Source organism: Engraulis encrasicolus, chromosome 21 (genome assembly GCF_034702125.1).
Source record: "Engraulis encrasicolus isolate BLACKSEA-1 chromosome 21, IST_EnEncr_1.0, whole genome shotgun sequence".
Classification (NCBI taxonomy): domain Eukaryota; kingdom Metazoa; phylum Chordata; class Actinopteri; order Clupeiformes; family Engraulidae; genus Engraulis; species Engraulis encrasicolus.
In genome coordinates this window covers 6,534,167-6,555,205 of record NC_085877.1, presented here as the reverse complement: position 1 = coordinate 6,555,205, position 21,039 = coordinate 6,534,167, and the positions used below count along the sequence as shown (strand labels likewise).

Genomic DNA, 21,039 nt, shown 5'->3' with positions numbered 1-21,039 from the left:
GTGTTGTCATTGTTGTTTTTTTTCCACCCCCTTTTTCCAGCTTTGCATTGTTGTTGGAAAGTTTTCCTGTCGCAAGTTCATTGAGCAGCTTTGGCAACTTGGGGAGCCTGCCTGTGCCGCTACCCCCCGCCCCCCTACAGTTGGCGCAGATTAAGACCCAGTTGGCCTTCCACCAGTTGAATGCACTCGCTGCGGCGGCAGCCAACGCCACTGCGGTCCCCTCGCCTGCACAGACCTTGCTCAACCTCCTGAAGATCCCCTCTGTATCTCCGCAACGCCCCATGTACAACCCGGGCAGGGGCGGCTTCTCCGGCTCTCAGAGGACCGTGGTGACCGGCCAATATGGCCTGGGCGCTCAGGGTGGTATGGACTTGGGCGGTGGGGGTGCCCACCTCGGCCCTGGAGGAAGTGGAGGAGGAGGAGGTGGAGGAGGAGGAGGGACGGGCATGTCAAGTGGAATGGCTGGCATGATGCCTTCAATGAGGACTCCACAAATGAGCTATCCCTCAATGGGCCCGCCGCGTCCCTCACAAATGTCCCAAGACCTGGAGTCATCTATAGATATGCATCTCAGAGGAGCCCGGGGGAAGGCCGCCGACCCTCGCCTGCACAAGCTCGACACAGACTTGAGGGAAGAGTTCGGCTTGTTTCCAGGACAACGGGGACCTGGTAGAATGGATGAATCGCCTTCGTCAGACTGGCTGCCCTACCAGGGCGGCCCCGGCAAAGCTTTCGCATCCTCCACCTCCTCCTCCTCCAGCTCCCCACTATATCCACCCCCTGGTTTCGGACGGGGTCCCGGTGGCGGAGGCGGCGCCGGTGCCGGTCCTGGGAGAAGCATGGAGAGCATGACAAGTGACCGGCCGGCTCCTCCTGTTCGCTACACATCAGAGAGCGCCAGCAGCATCCTCGCAAGCTTCGGGCTTTCAAGTGAGGATCTGGAAGTCCTCAGCCACTATCCCGACGATCAACTCACACCTGACAACCTGCCTTTTATCTTGCGAGACATACGCATTCGCAAGGCAAAGCGCACCAATCTCGACGTTGATGAACGCTTGCCACGAGAAGAACCGCGGCAGAGCAAAGTAATTGACTATGGACACTCGAGCAGTGGTAAATTTGGTTACCCGGAGGAGAGCAGGGACTCCTACGCCAGAGATCCACTTCCAAAGGAGCTGGCGAAATTCGAGCGGGAGGTGGTTGGGTCGGGATCAACGTTCAGTGGGACTGAACTGGCAAGGCGTATCCAAGAAAGTCCGGCAGTGCCCATTTCGGCGAAACCACCTCCGATGGACCCCAGGAATGCAGAACTGAAAGCACCTCCGCCCATGTCCCTTGCTGGAAGAGACCTGGGACCCAAGCCATCTGTCCCGCCACCCACTCTTCCACCACCCAATCTTCCACCACCAAACCATCCACCACCTGGCCACCCGACACCCAACCATCCGCCACCTGGCCATCCACCACCCAACCACCCGCCACCGGGCCACCCGCCACCAGGCCATCCGCCACCGGGCCATCCACCACCCAACCATCCGCCACCCGGACATCCTCTGGGGTTGCCGCCCGGCCATGCGGTGGGCGCCCGTGTTGGTGGGATGGCCCAGGGAGAAGGTGGTGGAAGTCTGAAACCCACCACGTGGCCTCCAAACTTCCCTCCTCCGAGCACCCCATCGCCCATGAAGAGACTGCCGACGCCTACTATGATGAACGATTACTCTGCGGCTACACCAAGAATCTTTCCACACACATGCTCGCTATGTAACGTAGAATGTGCCCAGATCAAGGTGAGTATCTCCTATTCCTCTAGTGCCTTACTTAAACAAGTGACTACTCCCTTGAGAAAATAAATATGTTGGTAAAATCATAAAGTGTTTTATTTACTGTTAATTATTTGAAATGTTGGATTTGCTCTCCCAGAGGTCATAGAGAAAAAAAAAACTGATATCAAGTTTTAAAATGGGGGGTGAATCAGATGTATTGAAATTGAATTGGACATATTTTATATTGTAAAATCTGATTTCTCTTTCCTTAAGACAAAGTCTGAAAGACTTTTTTTTGGAAATTGTATTGTTTTATGTTTAAGAATGCTAAAGTAAAATAAAGACTGAATACTAAATTAAGAGCAAGCAGTGTACATGTCTACGGTTCAAGAAAAATGCTGATGAAGAAATGCCCATGGCTCCGGCGAAGATGAAGTTGACAAGCCTCCTGATTCCTTGACAGACCTCCTGATGCACCATGGACTATTCATTTTTTTATAGCAGTGGACATTTGCAGTATCTGAATATTCTGCTTTTATCATGTACATGAACTGTGATTACAAGCTTGACACATCCAGAGGAGCTGCACTTTTTCGAAGAGGAGACGATTAAATCCATAGACTGTGACCTACATATGAACTGTGACCAGAAACCTGAGCACTAAAATGATATTTTACATTAGGAAGCATTTTGTACCGTTTTGATTTGAGTTAACATTAGCAATATTCTTTACATTTTTTAAAAACACATTTTCTTTCAATGTAATCCAGTCCAAAATGTTATTGCCATTAAAGATGTTAGAATTTTAGAAAGGAAGCAAGATTTGTTTGATGATGATTAGTTTGACTTTCTCAACTGTTCTTGTAATTTTGTGACAGAACTGGATAGAGCATCAGAACACCGGTCTTCACATTGAGAGCTGTCGGCGTCTAAGGAAGCAGTAAGTTCAGAAATGTTAGCAACTGCTGCACTTAATACTTGTGAAATCTCGTGGATCGTCTGCATCAGTTCACCTGGAAGTTGTTATTAATAACATGTTCGTATCCTGTCTTTCTGCAGATATCCTGAGTGGAACGCAGAACTCCCCAGGTAAGAACTTTTTGAACTTCAATTTTATTCCAGATTTCTAAATGCTGTAGATACATTGTAGATTAATGCTGTGGATATGTAATGGCCTAAATCTTCATTTTAGAAATGAGCCCAAATCTGCTGCGGAGCACCGAAGCCCAAAGCGGCACTCTAACTCTAGGTCCAAGTCTTGGACCAGATCTCCCAGTCCGAGGCGGCATCATGGATCCACAACTCGAAGAGCTCACTCTCGCTCGCGTTCGCGTTCTCGGTCCCGGTCCCGCTCGCGCTCCAGAAGCCCAGGCAGGTACCGACGGTCCCGGAGCCACTCGCGCCGCTCCCGCTCCCGCTCCAGGTCCCACTCCCCGCGAGGAGGGGGCTACAGCAGGAGGTCTCCGGCCCGCACCACTCGCCATCGCAGAGGGAGGTCCACCAGCAGCGAAAGGCTGGCCAAGAAGCTGATCGAGTCCTCTGGTAAGAGATTAGCTGTTATTGGCATTCCACGTTCATTATTCTTAATTCAGTGTAAGGATTTATACTTTTTACAGGATTATTTCTAGTGTTCTGTAGCAGGCTAAAAAGGGATGCAAATGAGCAATGAACTTACCATGGATAGATGGAAAGGTTTGTGGGGGTACTATATACTTAATCGCCAACACTGCCCATGGGTAGGGTTCAGACTTGAATGAAATTCCTAATTGAAATTCACAGTAATGAATTGAAATTCACAATAATGCCATAATATGAACACTAGGTGGTGGTGTTCTATGTACTCTCAATGGGTGGTGTAGATTCAATTCAGAGAAATTCAAGGTAATAACAAAATGGGAACACTAGATGGTGCTGTATATTTATCACTATGTGTCTTCCCGGCACCTGTTGGGCTGCTTCCACCACCACCTAGTGTTCGAATTATGGCATTACGTTGAATTTCAATTCAGAATTTCGTACAAGCCTGGTAGGGACTTGGGTTCGAGACATCTGGGTGATTAACCAAACCCCTCTCCATCTCTTACTCCCACCATTTTCCCATTTTTTCACTGTTCCATCCTCATACAGGCGAAAGCACAAAAAATACTTCAAAATGACTGTTTTATCAGAGTGAACTCTGTGCTTTTACTCCCATGCAGCTGGTTTGAACTTGAAAGACACCAGTGCTCTGGAGGCGGTTGTCGGCTCCTTGGCTCCGGGTTTATACGCTGAATTTGCAAAGAAGAAGAGTGCTGCCTCGTCCTCCAGGGACCGGGACAGAGACCGAGAGAGGGAGCGGGAAAGAGAGAGGGAGAGGGAGCGAGACAGGGATCGAGACCGACGACGGACGCCTTCTCCCGTCTCCAGAAGATCCAGCGGTTACAGCACAAGCTCCTCCTATAGCAAGGTATGACTGTAAAAACGTTGTCTCGTGTAATGCTTCTTAACATGGCAAAACTTTTCATTTCTAACTTTTGGTAGCTAAAATCTCGATTTTTTTTTTTTACCACTTGTAGAAAGCAGGCCCGGGCACGGCTTGCCTGCTGCGGTTTAAAGGAGTTCCTTACAGAACGACCCATCAGGAGCTTGTGGAGGTCATTCAGCCTTTTGGGAAGATCAACAATGCCTTCCTGCTCAAGGCCATTGAAGAGGTATGATGGCCCTTCACTCCTTTTACAAGTTGAAAAACGCTGCGTTCATTTTTACCTCCGCCAAGGAGGTAATGTTTTCGGTCGCGTTGGTTTGTCTGTTTGTCTGTCAGCAGCATAACTCAAAAACTAATAATAAACTGATTTGGACGAAACTTTGTGGAGTTGTTAGTAATGACCCAAGGAACAAGTGATTAAATTCTGGTGGTGATCCGGGTCACGAACCGGAAACAGGACTTTTTAAAAGATTCTTCACCATTGCTGGCTTATATATCTGGACGCCCCTAGTGACCAGAAATTGAATTGCGGGGACTCCACAAAAAGAAGGCAGAAAGACTTGGTGTAACATAGTCAAATGTTCTATCAAGCAGCTTCCTTGGCGGAGGTCTGCGCTCTGAGTGCTTCTAGTTATTACTGAAATGCAACCATGGCTGGATGATAACCATGAAGGGTAGCATGAAAGATGGGAAAGCTGTGGCAGCTGTGACATTTTTACAATATTTATGGAATGCTGATTATGGTTGTGCCGATTCACCCTATCAATACGATGCAAAATAATGCAATAAAAAGAGAACTGAATATTTCAAGGTCACATCAACATAGGCACAATTAGCTCTGTATCGGTATGACGAGATCCTGGATTTTCAGTCACACAATAAAAATTGTCAACATTGCCTACAAATAAGATAAATGTTGAATCTGTTCCCAGGCCTCAGTCTGCATGGAGCGAGAGGAGGATGCGAGAGCATTGGCCAATTTCAAGAGCTTGAGAATCCATGGCAGGTTAATCACCATCTGCAGGGAAGAGGTATGGTTAAAGTTATTTACTCTACCCACTCCATCCACACCACTGTTAGGCCCTTTCACAGGCACCACTTACAGGGATCTCTCTCTCTCTCTCTCTCTCTCTCTCTCTCTCTCTCTCTCTCTCTCTCTCTCTCTCTAGGAACTAAAGGATTCCAGGGATCGGCATCCTCCCAGAGACGATAGAAAGGTCACAGTTGTTCAAAGGTTAATATGATTCTGATTTTGTTTATTTATTTACTTACCAATTTAATACACAAACATTTCCATTAAGTTTGAATTACTTAATTTAAAAAAATGTAAATCTCAATACATCTTAATTTCATTCTCTTGAAGGAAAGACAGTGCTTCAGGTCGAGTAGCAGCAACTCAGAGGGTTCCTCAGAAGACCCTGAAGCCTGTGATGCCATCAACAAAATGGGGACATGTCATATCTAAATCTAGTCAGCAAGCTAAAGCCAAGCAAACTCAAAGTAAAGCAGGCCAAACCACAGCCAAGTCATACCAGACTGCTGCAGCTCAGAAAGCGTCTCAGACCTCCGGTAAACAGGGCACAACCCCTGGTAAAGCGGGAACGACTGCGGGAAAACCAGGCACGACGGTGGGAAAATCGGGAACAACGATCGGAAGAGCGGGCACAACCGCGGGAAAAGCGGTCACCACCGTGGCGAAGGCGGGCACCGCCGTGGCGAAGGCGGGCACCGCCGTGGGAAAGGTGGCCCAGGCTTCAGGGAAAACGGCACAACTGGCAGCCAAACCTGGTCAGAGTGCAACCAAACCAGGCCAGACCGTGGCCAAACAGAACCCCGCGACAAAGCCAGGCCAAGCTGCCAAAGCTAAAACTGTACTCAAAGCACCAGGTGAGCTCGCATTGTGTTTAACTTCAAGACTACCTTTGTTTATTTCCATTGTTGCATCTCTCCTTGCATTGACGACCTTCTTCCTTTCTTTCTTTCCGCAATCGACACCCTAGCTGTGAAGAAGGTTGTCAAAAGGGTAAGAGACGTGCGTCTGTTTTGTCTTTGCCTTTTCTGTCTGCCTTAACTGTATCTCAAGTATGCATAGGATCTAACAAGAGTGCTAAGATTAAGACAACTCATGTTTTCCAGGAAATTCCTTGGAGGAAGAATGTGGTTGCAGTATATGGTCTCCCTGTTAATGGGGTGACTGAGGAGCAGCTTATGGAGTTGGCCAGACCTCATGGCTGCATCACGGACCCAGTCATCGCTGTTAACCAAAGAAAGGTACACATAAACGCATCCGTAAGCTTTTTAAATGTGCTCAAGTGGGAATTGTATTCATTCATTTGTAGAGTAGAGTAACTTTATTGATCCCCAGGGGATTTGTCGTCTTTGCCTAGTAATTTATCACCTAACGTTTTTTTAAAGACTGATCTTTCATAAAGTACATGGATTCTGATAAAGAGAACTTCTAACTTTTTCAATTGCTTGGTGATACAGGCTTTCATTGAGATGCCAACAATGGAGGCTGCTCAGGCAATGGTGAACGCCTATTCGGAGACCCCTGCAAAAATTGAGGACAAACGGCTGACTATTTCCATGATGAATACACCTATTGTCCTGAGGTTCACTGTTAGTATTATATTTGACTTTTCTCTGAACCATTTGGTAACCACAAATTGATATTGCCAGCTCTCCATCTTGCATCCGAGTTTCAATATATCTCTTCTCTGTTGGTCGCAGGAATCGGTCTTCAGAGTTTGTATGGGCATGACTAAAAAAGAGGTAAGTGATAATATTAATAATAATTGTATTTTCATCACACACATGTTTACAAGAAGTAACTCCATAAATGCAAGTTTTTTTGTCTTTGTCCACTAGGAAAAAGTGGAATGCTTTTGAGTTAATCATTAAATTAACCAGTACAATGTCCAGTATGCAACAATGTTGTTGTTGGATGAATTGGTATTGTGAGTTATAATACTTTTCTTACCACCTCAGGAAATTGCCACCCTCCCGGAGCGTCTCCTGACAGTTTCTATGGGGGGATGTACTGGCAGTGCCGTCCCTGAGATCCTGAAGCTCGTCAAAGGCGTGGGTGCATATAAATTGGCTCTCCCTCTCAATAAACGGGTATGTATAATCTGAGCTCAGAAGGGAAAGCTATACTGCGCCATTGCTGGACATAAGATCATATTACACCTCCCCTTGAGTTAAATAAGTGAATTTGTAAATAATTTTGGTGGGGCTACAGTAGTTCTTTTACTCTGATGGTGTTACCTCTAGTTCCAAGCTAGCAATTATCAATAGCCGGCTGCACGTTATTGGACTCTTTTGCGTCACGCCGCTCCAGCCCAGAGATACCGTTTGTCCACACATTCTGGGCCAGATATACAACAACATCTTGTTGCAGTGATGCGCGTACTTCAGACACCAAGGCACACAAATTGCAGCATAAGGACTACAGCTGTACTGCAACACATTTCATATGCAAATTGGTTTTGACGAATGAGCTTTAAAATGATTATTTTTTAATGGGCTGTTCTTTTTCAATCTCTGTAGTAGCTTGCTTTAGCACAATCTAGTTCTGGATATAAGATTGTCTGACCCATCTAGCTGCGACACCCCAACTACAAATATTGTCTCACTTTTTCTATGTACTGTATTTGTATTTGGTGCAAGGAACTCCACATACTAAGAGAGATTTGGTGTCTGCATGCTTTTTGTCTGTGGCAGATCATTTTTGAGATGGAGTCTGCCGCCGTTGCCCAAACGGTTTACAGCCACTTCATGAAGTCTCCATGCATCGTCCAGAACAACTCACTCACCTTCACTCTGGCTAAACCTCTGAAGATGGCAGAGGAGGTAAGATTTTTGGCTCTGTAAAAAATCTGTCAAACTGATTTTTCCCTCTCTGTCAGAGTAAACCCCATATGTACGTACTGCATTGTTTGCAATAATTCAGTCCTATTTATTTATTTATTATTGCTATTATTTTTTCTTCAGTGTAATATAAAATGTAGAGCAATGTAATGCGAACACTTTTGTCTTTCAGGCCAAAAAGAAGCCAGAACCTAAGGGGTAAGTTGTCTTATCTTGAAATGAGAAAATGTCTGCAACCAACAGATTTGTTCATTTTTCCTACATGTGTATTATTCCACATCATCATACAATAAGTTAACACCTAGGGGCATCATATTCATCCATCCATCCATCTATCCGTTTTATTAGCGAGAAAGTGGATGTTAAGGTAGACACCAACAAAGCAGAAGCCATCAAAGCAGAAGCCAGCAAGACGGAAACCAGCAAACCTGTGGAAGGTGCAGTGGCTACTCCTGAGGAGGCTAAACAGGCTCAGGAGACGGCAGTCACGGGTGATGGAGTTTCTGGAGAGACCACAAGTGCCTCCGCAATGACATCAGGAGAGACCACAGCTCCTGCAGTTGTTCCTATTGATGATGCAAAGTCAGCGATCCCTGAGACCAGTGCCGCTCCTAGCGACTCAGGCCCCGATCCTACTACACCAGCCAGTGCCGATGTGTCAGTGGTCCCTAAGGCCTCTGTAGCAGCAGACCCCCCTTGTGATTCTGCAGCTAAAGCAGTAGATGTTAAAGCAGATGGCTCTGAAGCAACAGAAGCCCCTTGTGATTCTGCACCTGCAGATGCGACTGGTGATATCTCAGATTCTGTTGCTAAAGACTCGGATAACAGCTCTGCTGTAGAAACTCCTACTGGAAAAGACTCTGAAAACGTCCTCGTTGAAGAAACCCAGACTGTTTCTGAAAGCACAGAAGTGCCGGGTGAAATGCCCGGTGTCACTACCCCTGAAGCTGACAAAGTGCCAGATAACCAAGAGGAAAACCTTTTGACAACAACTGCTGCGACAGAAGAATCTGCAATGGAAACCTCACAGACAGAGGATGCTGTGCCCATGACCACTCCAGCCACAAACGATGAACCATGTGAGGAGGATGAACGGAAGATGATTGCCGATGCTGAACCAATGGATGTTCAACAGTCTGTACCTGACAAGGAGGAGAACAAGGTCGACAAGCAGAGCCCAGTTGCCAATGGCAGTGAAGACCACACTAAGGATGAGACCACCTCTCCTGAAGGAGCAGTGGCTTCTGAAGTCTTGAAAGACGTTGAACAGGAAGGTCAGATATTAAATGTATCTGGTGAAGCACAGGACGGGAAGGAGAAACAGAATATGCCTTCGGAGCCACAGCCCAATAAAGCAGACCAGCTACCTATTCCAGACAAGGAACCCCCCTCTGCCCCTTCCATTCCCTCAAATCCATCATCAAGTTCAGCTGGTGATAAGTCCAGCACTGCCTCCATGGATAAACCTATGGTGGACAATCAAGCTGATGTGTCTGCAGATGGCGCTTCAGTGTTGGACTTCCCTCCCGTCACCCAGGAGATCCTGAAGGCCTTGGAGGCGGCTGTTCATCAGTGTCGCCTGCAGTCGTCCTTGAGGAGAGCTGAGGAAGAGGCCAGGCAGAAACAGGCCGAAGCGGAGAAGAAGACTGCTGCCACCAAGTCCACCACTCCAAGCAAGACTGTCCATAAATCTAGTCCCCAACAGAAGAAAGCAACGCCAGCAGACCGTAAGAAGCCGACCACTGCCACTGTTACCTCTGGTAACGGACGAGGGCGAAACGATGGTAGCCCGGCGGGAGAATCAAGGTCTCGCAGCAGGAGCAGAGCCGGGTCTGACGAAGATCAGGCGCCTACCCCACGGCGTGGAGGGTCTTCCAGCTCCGCCTCCAGTACGCCCAGAAGAAGCGGAAGGCAAGCAGAGGGCAGTCCTGCCACTAAAAGCAGCAAAGCGAGTGAAGAGGACAGCAGGCGCAAGGTAATGGTGCAGAATTTTTTAACTGACAAAGCAAAAACAAAAATCAAGTAACTTCATGTATATTGAGTATCAGTGCATGACTTTTTTTGCTTTTACTTCCTAGAGCCGCAGTAATAGCAAAAGCACACGGCCATCAAGCAGTTCAAAAGATGACAAGGAGAAGGAGAAGGTAAGACCAATTACTACTACATCTGCAACACTACCAAAGCCCGAACAATGGTGTGTGTTCAAATGCTATTCAAAATTAAATTTCAAGCCTAGCTGGTGTTGTCCATTCAAGTTTTTGCATAAAGTACATGCAGCCATACTTGTGTGTTTCCAGAGCTAAATTCTTCCTGAATTTTTTTATTAAATTAATAAAATAATAGATACATACATACTTTCTGATTTTTTTTATAATTCATGTATGTTACAGGCTGCTGTTGTGAAGAAGGAAGAGGAGGAGGAGGATGATTTCCCCTTTAACATGGATGAGTTTGTCACTGTGGATGAGATCAATGAGGACGTGGAGGAAGAACCAGCGGTGGTCTCGGACGCTCCTGAGCCACGGAAAAGATCTCTGGACTCACCCAAAGCTGACACCCAACCACCCCAGAAGAAGCCAGCAACAGCCTCTGAAAAGAAGACTCCCACGCCAGCCCCCAAAGGGAAGCAGGCAAAGAAAACCCCGCAAAGAGCAACGCGTAAAACCCGATCCAGTGCTGTTGCGGACACAAAAGAGGAGGAGCTGGAGGTGGAACCAGACACAGCAACTGAACCTGAATCTCCCAAGGAGAAGGACAACAAGGGGAAAAAACAGAAGGAAGACCTTCAGAAAAAAGACAATGTTGATACTGTTGCCAATGCTGAGGGCACTCCCAGTGTTGTAGAGGAAAAGGAAACCGCAGCTGCTACAACTATTGAAAATGTTTCAAATGCAGAGTCATCCGAGCATGCTAGCAAAGAGGAAGTCAAGGTTGAGGAAAAGTTGTCTGTCAAAGCTGAAGCCAATCTGGAACAAAGCAGTGTTGCTTCAGAGAGTGCTAACACGGAGCCGTCCACCTCAAAGGTTGATGAAGAGGCAGAGGGCAGAGAGTCTTCTACTTCAGAAAAGTCATCAGATACCAAATCGGTTGGTGGGGCCACTGACAAACAAGCCTCAGAATCCGATAAACAAACAGAATGTGGGATTCTTCCGGATGTAGGAGCGTCCAACGAGAACATTCTGGTGACGCTGGACGAGGTCAGCGAGGGTGAGGAAGACTTCCCCAACGAAGGAGAGGACGAGGAGGCCGAGGAAGAGATGCTGAAGAGGCAGGCCGGGGAAAACCCAGAGGCTTTGGTGACAGTGGACGAGGTCGGGGAGGATGAAGGGGAGAACCAGGACGAAGCGGTCAGAGAAGACGAGGTGGAAAATCAGGAGGAGGACCATGATCGAGATCTAAACGCCCTGGTCACCCTGGATGAAATAGTAGCAGATGAGGAGGAGGAGGAGGACGACAGAGAAAGTGTCCAAGCTGATAATCGCTCAGACACAGGTCTTGATAACCAGGAGGAGGAGTCGGGGGATGCTTTCAATCCTGAGGTTAGCATATTTTTTTATAACATAAAAATCCTTGATAACGCTTTCTTTTATGGTAGAGTAATTACTGTGTACTTACTGGGTAAAAACAGGCTAACACAGAGAAGCTACCTGTGACGTAACATCTTACTCCTCTCTGTTTTTTGGTTTATGGGTACTTGTTTACACACAATTTGTATTGTATTCTGTTCTCAACATATAAGCTATGTTAGCTGTTTTGAGGAAAATGACCCACAATTTTGCCATAGGCCTCTCACTTTCATTCAATTGCTCTGCCTGTCCCCTCACAGACTTTGGTTACAATTGATGAGGCACATGGAGACGACGATGAAATGGAAGAGGAAAAAACATATCAAGAAGACGCTAAGAGTTGCGTGGAGGAGGAGACCAATGTGCCTTTAGACGCCAGAGGTGAGTGCAGTGTTCAGACGATTCAGTTACACCGTCGCCCTACTCCTCGCGGGGGGATCTCCTATTTAGACTTAACTGTTATTCTCTTGTCCTGAGATCTTGCATTGTGCTACATATAGTCAAATTGACACATTACTTGCCTTTCTTCATTTCTGTGGCATAAATGCTTGATCAAGTTTGGACAACATATAGACAACATAACAGAATGACTGGACAAAATGGTCCAGCTATGTTATCTACAGATTAGCAAAAGCTTTGCTAAGTTCCTCGCTAAATCTTGAATTTATTTACTGAATTCCTAATTCATTGGTCAAAAATAGTGCTATAATTAGTATAATAATAGTATAATAATTTAAAAAAAAAATGTTTCAAACATTTCATTTGTATAGATTGAAGAGACAGAAATCTACATTAAAATATGTATTTGTTTCCTCTCCTCTAGTAGACCGTTCCTCTTCCCCCGGGATAGAGGAGGTAGCCAGGATGAATTTCGTCACTGTGGACGAGGTGGGGGAGGAGGAGGAGCAACAGCCGGATGAAGAGGAGCAGAAACCCTCTCAGCCGCAGCCAGACCCTCAGGAAGAGGAGCAGCAGAAGGAGGAGGAGGAGGAGGAGGAAGCAGTCGGCACAAGGAGATCGGGCAGGGCCAAGAAGAGGGCACGACAGGCTCCAGGTTGGTCTTCAATAAATAAATCGATCAAAATGTATATGTGGGTTAGTGACGTTATAGCAGTAGCACACGTCAGGGCGGCGCAATGGCAGCCAGTGCCACTTTTGTATGGATTTTTAGTTGGACTATCTAAGAAGCATGTCATTCAGCATATCAACCACCAATTACTAATGAATTTATGGGCATTAGATGCTGTTACGCCACTTGACGTTGACGTCTGAGCCCAATGTCTTTGTCTTTGACCCCTATATGTGTAAAATGTCTTAACAGAATAATGAAAATTGTCCCACCAGGGGGTGCTGTGGCTCAGTGTGATATTTGACCTTACACAGGCTATGTGCATTTCCGATGGGCTCACGGGTTCGAATTTCCAGACTCTACCTACCCTGTATCTCTGTTCCACTTGCTTCCTACCTGCTCCCACACCACCCTATCTGTATAAGGGCAATTTGTTTTTCTAAATTCCAGCTTTTGTGTGATTATTATATGCTTTATATTATATGCTCTCCTTGTCTTATCGATGCCATTATTGTTCTCTTTATTTTGAATTATGGCATTCATCTGAAGATGTAAAGGCCTCAGGTTGGTCTTAGAATAATAACCAGAATAATTACAGTACATTGTCCTGCCACCTGTCAAGGGGTGTAAATAGATGCAATTCTTTTTCCTTGCGGTCTTGCCTTGCTTTTTTTTTCTGGTGAACTATGGCACTCCTAAAGAGGTCCTCCCCTGTTTGTCCATTTATTTAGTGAGAAAGTCTGCTCGTGGAAGGAAGGCTGCAAAGATGACTGAAGAGGAAGAGGAGGAGGAGGAAGTGGATCCGAACCCAGAGGAGTCCCGATCCGAAGAGGCTTCTTCCACGGGCCCAGAACCTCTGGTCAAAGAGACCACACCTGCTCTGCGCTCCTCTGAAGCTAAGAACTCGGATGCTGCATCGGGATCTACGGAAACCAAAGAGGAGTTGATGTCCTCGAAACAAGAGAGTAAAGGAGACCTTCAGGATGTCAAGGAGGAGCATTCCAAGATCTCGGGCGACTCGCCAGAAACGGGGGCACTTAACAAAGGTACAACATCCAAAATTGAATTGTTATACATCAGTTAGTCGTGTACAAGGGCAAAAGCAAGTGGGCGTACACTTGATGAGTAGATGGAAAACCAAGAACAATGTTATTCTGTGGTTTAATTATGTGTTCCTTGACTCTTTGGCCAATGAAATGCTCGCAACATTGTCGTCTTCTTTCAGTGGAATCCGAGCAGAGGAGGGAAGAGGATGTAGAATTGGAACCAGAGGCTAAAAGGGCTCGTTCTGACTCCCCCTTGATTACTGACTTCACCATGCCGCCCTTCAACGCCGACAACCCAATCGGTATGGCAAACGATAAAATTTTTCATAAATTTTAATAATAATAAGATTAGGCTTAAGCCTTTGTTTTTATGTCTTCAGCTGCTGCATAATTGGCCGTGTTGTGTAACCGTGTTTTCTTGACAGGCTTGGATTTTGTGGTGCCTAAAACGGGATTCTTCTGTAAGCTGTGTTCGCTGTTCTATGGCAGTGAAGAGGCAGCCAAGAAGACCCACTGTAGCAGCCTGAAGCACTATCAGAACATGCAGGTAGCATCCCAACTCAATAATTCCTACTATTTCTTCTCATTCCTTCCCATTAACCCATATGATAACATGGCAAACATAAATTCATAATAGTGTGGGCATGGTAAGAAATGGACCCATGTACCAGTACATGAAAATAACAATAGGGATAATGTATATTAGATGCAATTCAATATTTTAATGGATGTAACATTGTAATAAAGCCGGTAGGGATTTGTCTGTCAGGTTACTACTCATAAAAAATGATTAAAATCCAATATTGGGGCTTTTCTGAAATTTACAAATGTATTGCCAAGGTATGGTTTGCTCATCTCAACCTACTTAATCTTTAGTTTAGTGACTTAGTCACGTCCAGTAACTAGAAATGTTCAAATAGTATAAATCAATCTCAAATGAAAGTACCGGTACAATACAAGCAGACCCATCTGAGCACAATAGTAAAAAAACCTTTTTTGTTTGTTTTTTGTCTTCTTCTCCAAGAAATATTACCAGAAACTGAAGACTCAAAAGAAGACTGGCAGCGCCAAAAAAGCCTTGTGTCCAGGGACGACGTCCAAATGATCTTATTACCCACAAAGAGTTACATTTTATTGTTTTAATTTGTCCGTTTTGGGGTCCAATGTTATTTTGATGTTAATGTTGTTGATTATACACAAATTCCTCTGTTAATTGTAAAGGTTTAAAAAAAAAAAACAAACAATTGACATTGAACAATTCAATGGAATAAATTGTATGTAGACTTTACAAATACTTCCCTTGTTTTTATTTGTCATTTTTGGATCATTGAGAAGATGTATCTGATCGTTTATTTGGATTACTTGGGCATTATCATATATGCTTTTTGTCAGGGACGTCGTTAGGCCTATTTTAGGGGGGCGTTTAGCACCCCCTACATTAGTATTAGCCCCCCCTGTAACGATTTTGCAAAATCGTTGTTTTTTTTTTTTTTTACATTTTTCCAAAAACAAATGCAGTAAAGCACTGAATACGAACCACCAAGAAGGCAAGTTAATCTGAATACAAGTTCATGGTTGCTTATTTATTGTTTAATGCCACTTATTATACTGCACAGCAATAAAAGCAGGGTGCACAGCAATATGTTATGCGGGGGGGAAAGAGGTAGAGGATTGTGCTTTGTGACTAACAACACCTCGAGAAAAGTGTAATTACTTACACGGATGAAATCTTCAGACCCAAAGTACCAATTTTCACTCACAATACCCGTGTAATAAATCAATTTGACATTGTCTTGAAATTATAGTTGAGTTTTTAATATTTGTCTTAACAGTTTGAAAACACACATGAACTGATTAAAATAGCTACTAATGGAGTAAAAATGACCAAATATCTGCCGGGGATGCATAGTTTTCCAAGTAAGGAACCTGTTTGAATTAATCGCTTCCTGACCACTGCTTCTCCTGGAGACGCGCAGTTAGTAACTCCTTAAAGTTCTTAAATTTTGTTGAAAACGTGATACATGGCTGGGTGTCCAACTCCCTGCTTCGTGGATATGTTAACAGCATGAAATATAGTATAACGAACGATTAAAACACTAAGCAACCAACAGCTCGATTTGGTGTCGGTAATTGTAAACGGTTGCAAATAAGAAAAAAAAACTGAAAAAGAGCAGTTTTGTCGTCCCAACCAGTCTAAGCTAATACTGAGGGAAAGCACCTGTAGGCATGAGCAGCAGAGAAATACTGTTGCTAAGGGCTGGTTGAACTCCGGTAACGGCGCCAACAGCTATTTTTAGCTACATGGCATAAATGTATTCGCCGATTTTTTCCCCCATTTTTTTGACGAGCGGCGACCATTTTTGTTGCCAATGATCATGTTTTACGTCGTGTTCCATAACATTACTGTAATTAGGTTAGATATATAAATATATGATCAAATTAGACGTCTAGCTTTGCCAACTAACGTTCAGCTAACGTTAACGTTACATTACCTCAGGAGGAAGATAGTCTACATTTGATAGGAATACTACTAAAGCCTCAGTTAAATTACTGGTTTATCTTCATTTCAGGTTTATTCTGACACTCCACATCTTGATTAAGCATATTAATATGATACATTAATGATTACTTACCGAGGGCTCGTAAGACATCCCAACCGACGTGAACTCCATTGTCCTCCTTTGTCGAATGTGGCGGTGACGCTTGCACCGGAGCAAAGAGGGGGTCGAGCATACCCGGAAGTTGACGGTTAAGGGATTATCTAAAATCTTTGTTAATGAATTGTTTAATTTACACATTTTGAAACAATAATTATTATCGTAATAAAAAATGCCGTTACAGATGGTTAATGTAAGGAATTGTTTTGGTTAATATCCACCAAATCTACCGTAAAATTTTGTGAGGGGCGCCCCCTCCTGTTCAAACCAGCTTTGCCGATTAGCATAGCGATATTACTGGTATTTTTTCCCCCTCAATATTTGCACTTTTTGTTCCAATGCATGGTTAGATGTAGGCCTATGTAGGCGCCTATCATATGACAAACTGTTGTTTTGTTTTTGCCTTGATTGACAAGTAGCGTACTAGGCCTACTATTGTCACATTTAGTCAAAGAAAGCTCAATTAAAAAAAAAATCCCGCCCAGACTAAAATAACACACAGTTATGTTAACTTTTCCTGTACACAAAATGTGTTGAGAGTTTGAGCTTCTTAACACATGTTGTGTTGATTTCAACACAACATGTGTTAAGTATGTGACGACACATCTTTTGTGTTATTTTTTAACACATTCATTCTGAGAGTGTAGTCCTTGTGTAAATTATGCTCTCTGCATTTTTATCTAATCATATTAACTTCCATACATAATATTCATCAGTTGAAACATTTTGAAATATTTTGTTTAGCTTACATATAAGGAATGTTCATTAAAATGTGAAATAAAAAATAAAAAATCACTGTAACTAGTGTTTAAAAATCGGTATGGTGCTCTTAAAATAATTGTTCAAGAAGACGCTTTTGCACACCTCTGTAGGTGGGCAGGTGCGTAGGATATCATCCCAGTTGGGTTGTCATTCAAGTGTAAACTGCACACTGTCCATTCCACCAACAAACTTTAATACAACATGAAGAAGGTCGGATGACCGAAACAATGTATTAAAGTTTGTTGGTGGAATGGACAGTGTGCGGGATTTCTTTGCTCTTAAAATAATGAATTCATAGACAAAACCTTAGCAGGTGAGCTGAAAAAATGTCGGCGCGCGCCACAAGCGCGCATTTTCTTCCTCTGGGGCTAAGCCCCCCTGTCTCTCAAACCTAGTGACGGGCCTGCTTTTTGTAATCCCTCTTAAACGATTAGCTTTGTCTGAAAGTCAATCAAGGTTAACTGTCATTTGAATCCTTGTAGTTTCACTATGTCAATAATAATCTAGTTTCTGTCGTGACTTGTATTATAGGCCTTTACAATATCCGACCTTGAGTATGATCCGACACGATAACTCAAGATGGTGGTGACTTTAACCCCCAGGCCTTTGATCCCAAAACTGTACGAAGGGTTTGGTGACCATGTACATTGATGCCTCTTTCGCCGTTGTTCCAACTTCAAGTTCAACTACGATTTAAAACAACGTTGTTAGGAATGAGTTTTGGATTTCCCACATAAATTAATAACAAAGACCAAACAACTTGACAAACGTAAGCCAAGGAAGCGGCCAAACTGCATTTACAAGAAGATCAGTTACTTACCCGTATGTTGTCTTATATTTTCCCTCTCTATTAAGGTCTTTTTATATAGTTATTGCTCACCACTTCTAGTCAGTGGCTCCATCTCCCGGAGGAAAGCATGCCTTCCCTATTTGAAACTATTTATAGGGTGGGAGCTTCCTCATGACAGACATAGCTTTGCAAGGAAGGGGAGTGCAAATTAACAACCACAAACACCATTAATAGACAACGATGACTAACTGCTAGTTCTTCAATTGAATATGCAGTTTATGTTACAATTAAGTTTAAATTTAAATTTCCTCAGCAACTCTGCAGACAGAACACAATTTAAACTTTGCAGGTGGAGATGGTATGCTTTATTCATTGCAAGTATTTTTAAATGGCAGAACCTTTAATTTAATCTATAACATGTGATGGTTGATGGTGTAGGCCTAAAGCAAACATTGTTTCTCTGGGTAGAGCTTGAGACAGATTTGTTTGTTGTTAGGTGAACTGTGTATTTTTGGAACTCATTCCTTAATTTCATTACGCGCTCAAGTCACCTGTTTAGTCTATTACCCATTTCACCTCTCCTGTTGCATTTTTCTCAAGGACACAGCTTTTTTTACCCCTTTACTCTGATGAGAGGAGTCTTAAAACTAATCACAGATACTGATATTTATACAGTACTACTATCTGCCAGGGTTTGAAACTACTCCTTGGGTTTCGCTTCAAGACAAAGGCTCTAAAAAAATCACATCCTTTATGCTTCACAATCCCCTGGCATATTATTACTCTCTATCCTCTAACAAGCAACACTTCTACTAAAAGGTTCCATTCATGTTCACAGCTTCTGTTCTTAATGACAAACTATTAACTGTTTCAAAACACTGAGATAGCTGATATCCTCATGTAACTCAACCCAAAACTGCACAAGGCTTTGATTCCTTCCAAGTAATAGGCAAAGCAATTATGACGGCCCTTCCAGGGTGATGTACTCCTCAAATACAAATGGTCTGGAAATGTCTCGTTACCAGTCTACACTGTGTTTCATTGTGATCTCTCACTGCTACGAGCTGACAAGGGTCATTCCTTTTAACCTTCAAACCTGCGAAGACTCTTAACTGCCTCTCTAGCAATACTGCAACCTTTGCTTACTCTGCATACCACCTGTGTAGCTTTGGACAAAATGGTAAGAATAATTTGATGTGCAATAAATGGGATATATACACTCACCGGCCACTTTATTAGGTACACCTTCTTAGTGCTAGTTTGGCCCCTCTTGCCTTCAGAAATCTCTCATCTCCCTGCAACAATACCCAGATGGCTGTGGCATTCCAACAAAGTTCAATTGATACTATGGCACCCACATCGAGCCACGAAAATATCCATATGCCACTACACCACTAGCCTGGACCGTGTCCAGTGATAAAAGGCAGGGTGGACTGTTGTAACAGAAATCAAGACTCAGCAGACCAGGCAACATTTTCCAATCTTCTATTGTCCAATTCTGGCGAGCATGTGTGAATTATAACCTCATTTCCCCGTTCTTAGCAGGACAGGAGTGGCACCTGGTGGGGTCTTCTGCTGCTGTATCCCATCTTACTCAAGGTTCGAGGTGCTGTGCATTCAGAGATACTCTACCAAACCAAGCCCACCTGGCAACTGTGTGTGTGTGTATGTGTACTGTATGTATATATTATAATTGTGATTTTCCTTCACCTTGTGTGAGGCAGAGGCAGGTGCATTGGCTTGCTTAAGCATCATCGTCCATCATGCATCTCTATGTGACATTGATGAAACCTACAGCAAGAACTCTGAAGAAATGGCCAGCTCAAGAGATATTGGTAACGGGCTATTAATCATTTTTTTTTTTTATTATGATATGCTTTTAATAATTGTACCCATAATACATGAAGTGTCTGTGATATTTACGTTCTTTGGGGAACTTACATTTTTTACAGCACATAATAGAAGCAAAAGTACATAAGTGTGCCTTTGTTCTCTGCCCAAAAGTTACATTATTGTTAGTTTTCACACACACACACACACACACACACACACACACACACACACACACACTTGCGTAAGATGGGTCAAATGTGGTCAACATTGCTGTGCCCTTTGCTCAGTATCCACAATCAACGACTTAAACCAATCTGATGGTGACTACTACTACTACTAATAATAATAAGCTTACATCTGTTTTGTGTAATGCCTTTCATGGTACTCAAAGATGCTTATGATTAAACGTTCAAACAAAATTAATGTTGAAAAAAATCTGTCTGAATGGTTGAAAGTCTTTCATGTTGATGTTACTATCCTTAATAAGCTAATTAGGTTTTCTTTTCTAATGTTATAAATAGCAGAAATGTGTATTTAAGAGTATATAGAGCCATGACATTCCAATACTAAATGTTCATCTGTTTTCAGATCAATCACTGACAATTTATTCCTATTTTTGTACATTTTGCCTTGTCATGGATCAGGTTTTTTAGTGTGTTTGTGTTGGTTGGGGGGGTATATTTAAAGGTGCACTGTGTAGGATGGTGGCCAGAGTAGGTATTGCAACTATGCTGCTCATTGAAACTGTGCTGCTATTGCTAAATTTGATCGGGTCATGGATATTTACTGTATAATGAACTAATATTTACTAGTATGACCAAAGTATGGTGAGTTGTGCTGCTAAAAATGTCTATGCCTGGAAATTCAAAATGGCGGACATTTTTGGGCAGCATGAATTCTGGAAAATAAACTACTAAAAATATTACACAGTGCACCTTTAAAGGCCGTTTTATGTTACCAACACGCCAGCATTAAATATCTGAGGCATAAACCTGTGTGAAATTTTAGGTTTGTTCTGATTTTGTGGACTTTTAAGTGGTTTGGGTCAAATGCACCCCAAAGATCACAGATGATTGAAAGGAAGGTGATTGAACTGTTAATGTAAAAGGTCAGAAGGTGAAAAAGTGGTTTGCTCTTCTTCTTTTCTTTTTGATTTTTCTTTTTTTTTTACATGGCAGCAGAAGTATAGACAAACGTTTCTGCTGTTGGCGTAGTCAGT

At 43.6% G+C, this 21,039-nt stretch overlaps 1 protein-coding gene across 2 annotated transcripts in view; it reads left to right on the top strand.

Annotated features, from left to right (window-relative positions):
- The window catches only part of znf638 (zinc finger protein 638), a 28,748-nt gene extending 13,676 nt beyond the window's left edge, over positions 1–15,072 (top strand). Inside the window, exons 2-26 of one of the 2 annotated variants that reach the window (XM_063187367.1) lie at positions 41–1,787; positions 2,642–2,703; positions 2,823–2,852; positions 2,956–3,305; positions 3,962–4,209; positions 4,319–4,453; positions 5,160–5,258; positions 5,397–5,461; positions 5,591–6,114; positions 6,228–6,250; positions 6,364–6,498; positions 6,715–6,846; positions 6,958–6,999; positions 7,216–7,347; positions 7,951–8,079; positions 8,270–8,295; positions 8,446–10,072; positions 10,176–10,241; positions 10,488–11,636; positions 11,924–12,044; positions 12,490–12,717; positions 13,464–13,778; positions 13,958–14,080; positions 14,204–14,325; positions 14,803–15,072. In XM_063187367.1, the coding sequence (XP_063043437.1) occupies positions 41–1,787; positions 2,642–2,703; positions 2,823–2,852; positions 2,956–3,305; positions 3,962–4,209; positions 4,319–4,453; positions 5,160–5,258; positions 5,397–5,461; positions 5,591–6,114; positions 6,228–6,250; positions 6,364–6,498; positions 6,715–6,846; positions 6,958–6,999; positions 7,216–7,347; positions 7,951–8,079; positions 8,270–8,295; positions 8,446–10,072; positions 10,176–10,241; positions 10,488–11,636; positions 11,924–12,044; positions 12,490–12,717; positions 13,464–13,778; positions 13,958–14,080; positions 14,204–14,325; positions 14,803–14,883 (7,711 nt within the window). In that variant the 3' untranslated portion in view covers positions 14,884–15,072. Of the gene's footprint in view, positions 1–40; positions 1,788–2,641; positions 2,704–2,822; positions 2,853–2,955; positions 3,306–3,961; positions 4,210–4,318; positions 4,454–5,159; positions 5,259–5,396; positions 5,462–5,590; positions 6,115–6,227; positions 6,251–6,363; positions 6,499–6,714; positions 6,847–6,957; positions 7,000–7,215; positions 7,348–7,950; positions 8,080–8,269; positions 8,296–8,445; positions 10,073–10,175; positions 10,242–10,487; positions 11,637–11,923; positions 12,045–12,486; positions 12,718–13,463; positions 13,779–13,957; positions 14,081–14,203; positions 14,326–14,802 lie in introns of both variants that reach the window. The other variant, XM_063187366.1, reaches the window with a different exon arrangement.
- The last annotated feature ends 5,967 nt before the right edge of the window (positions 15,073–21,039 follow it).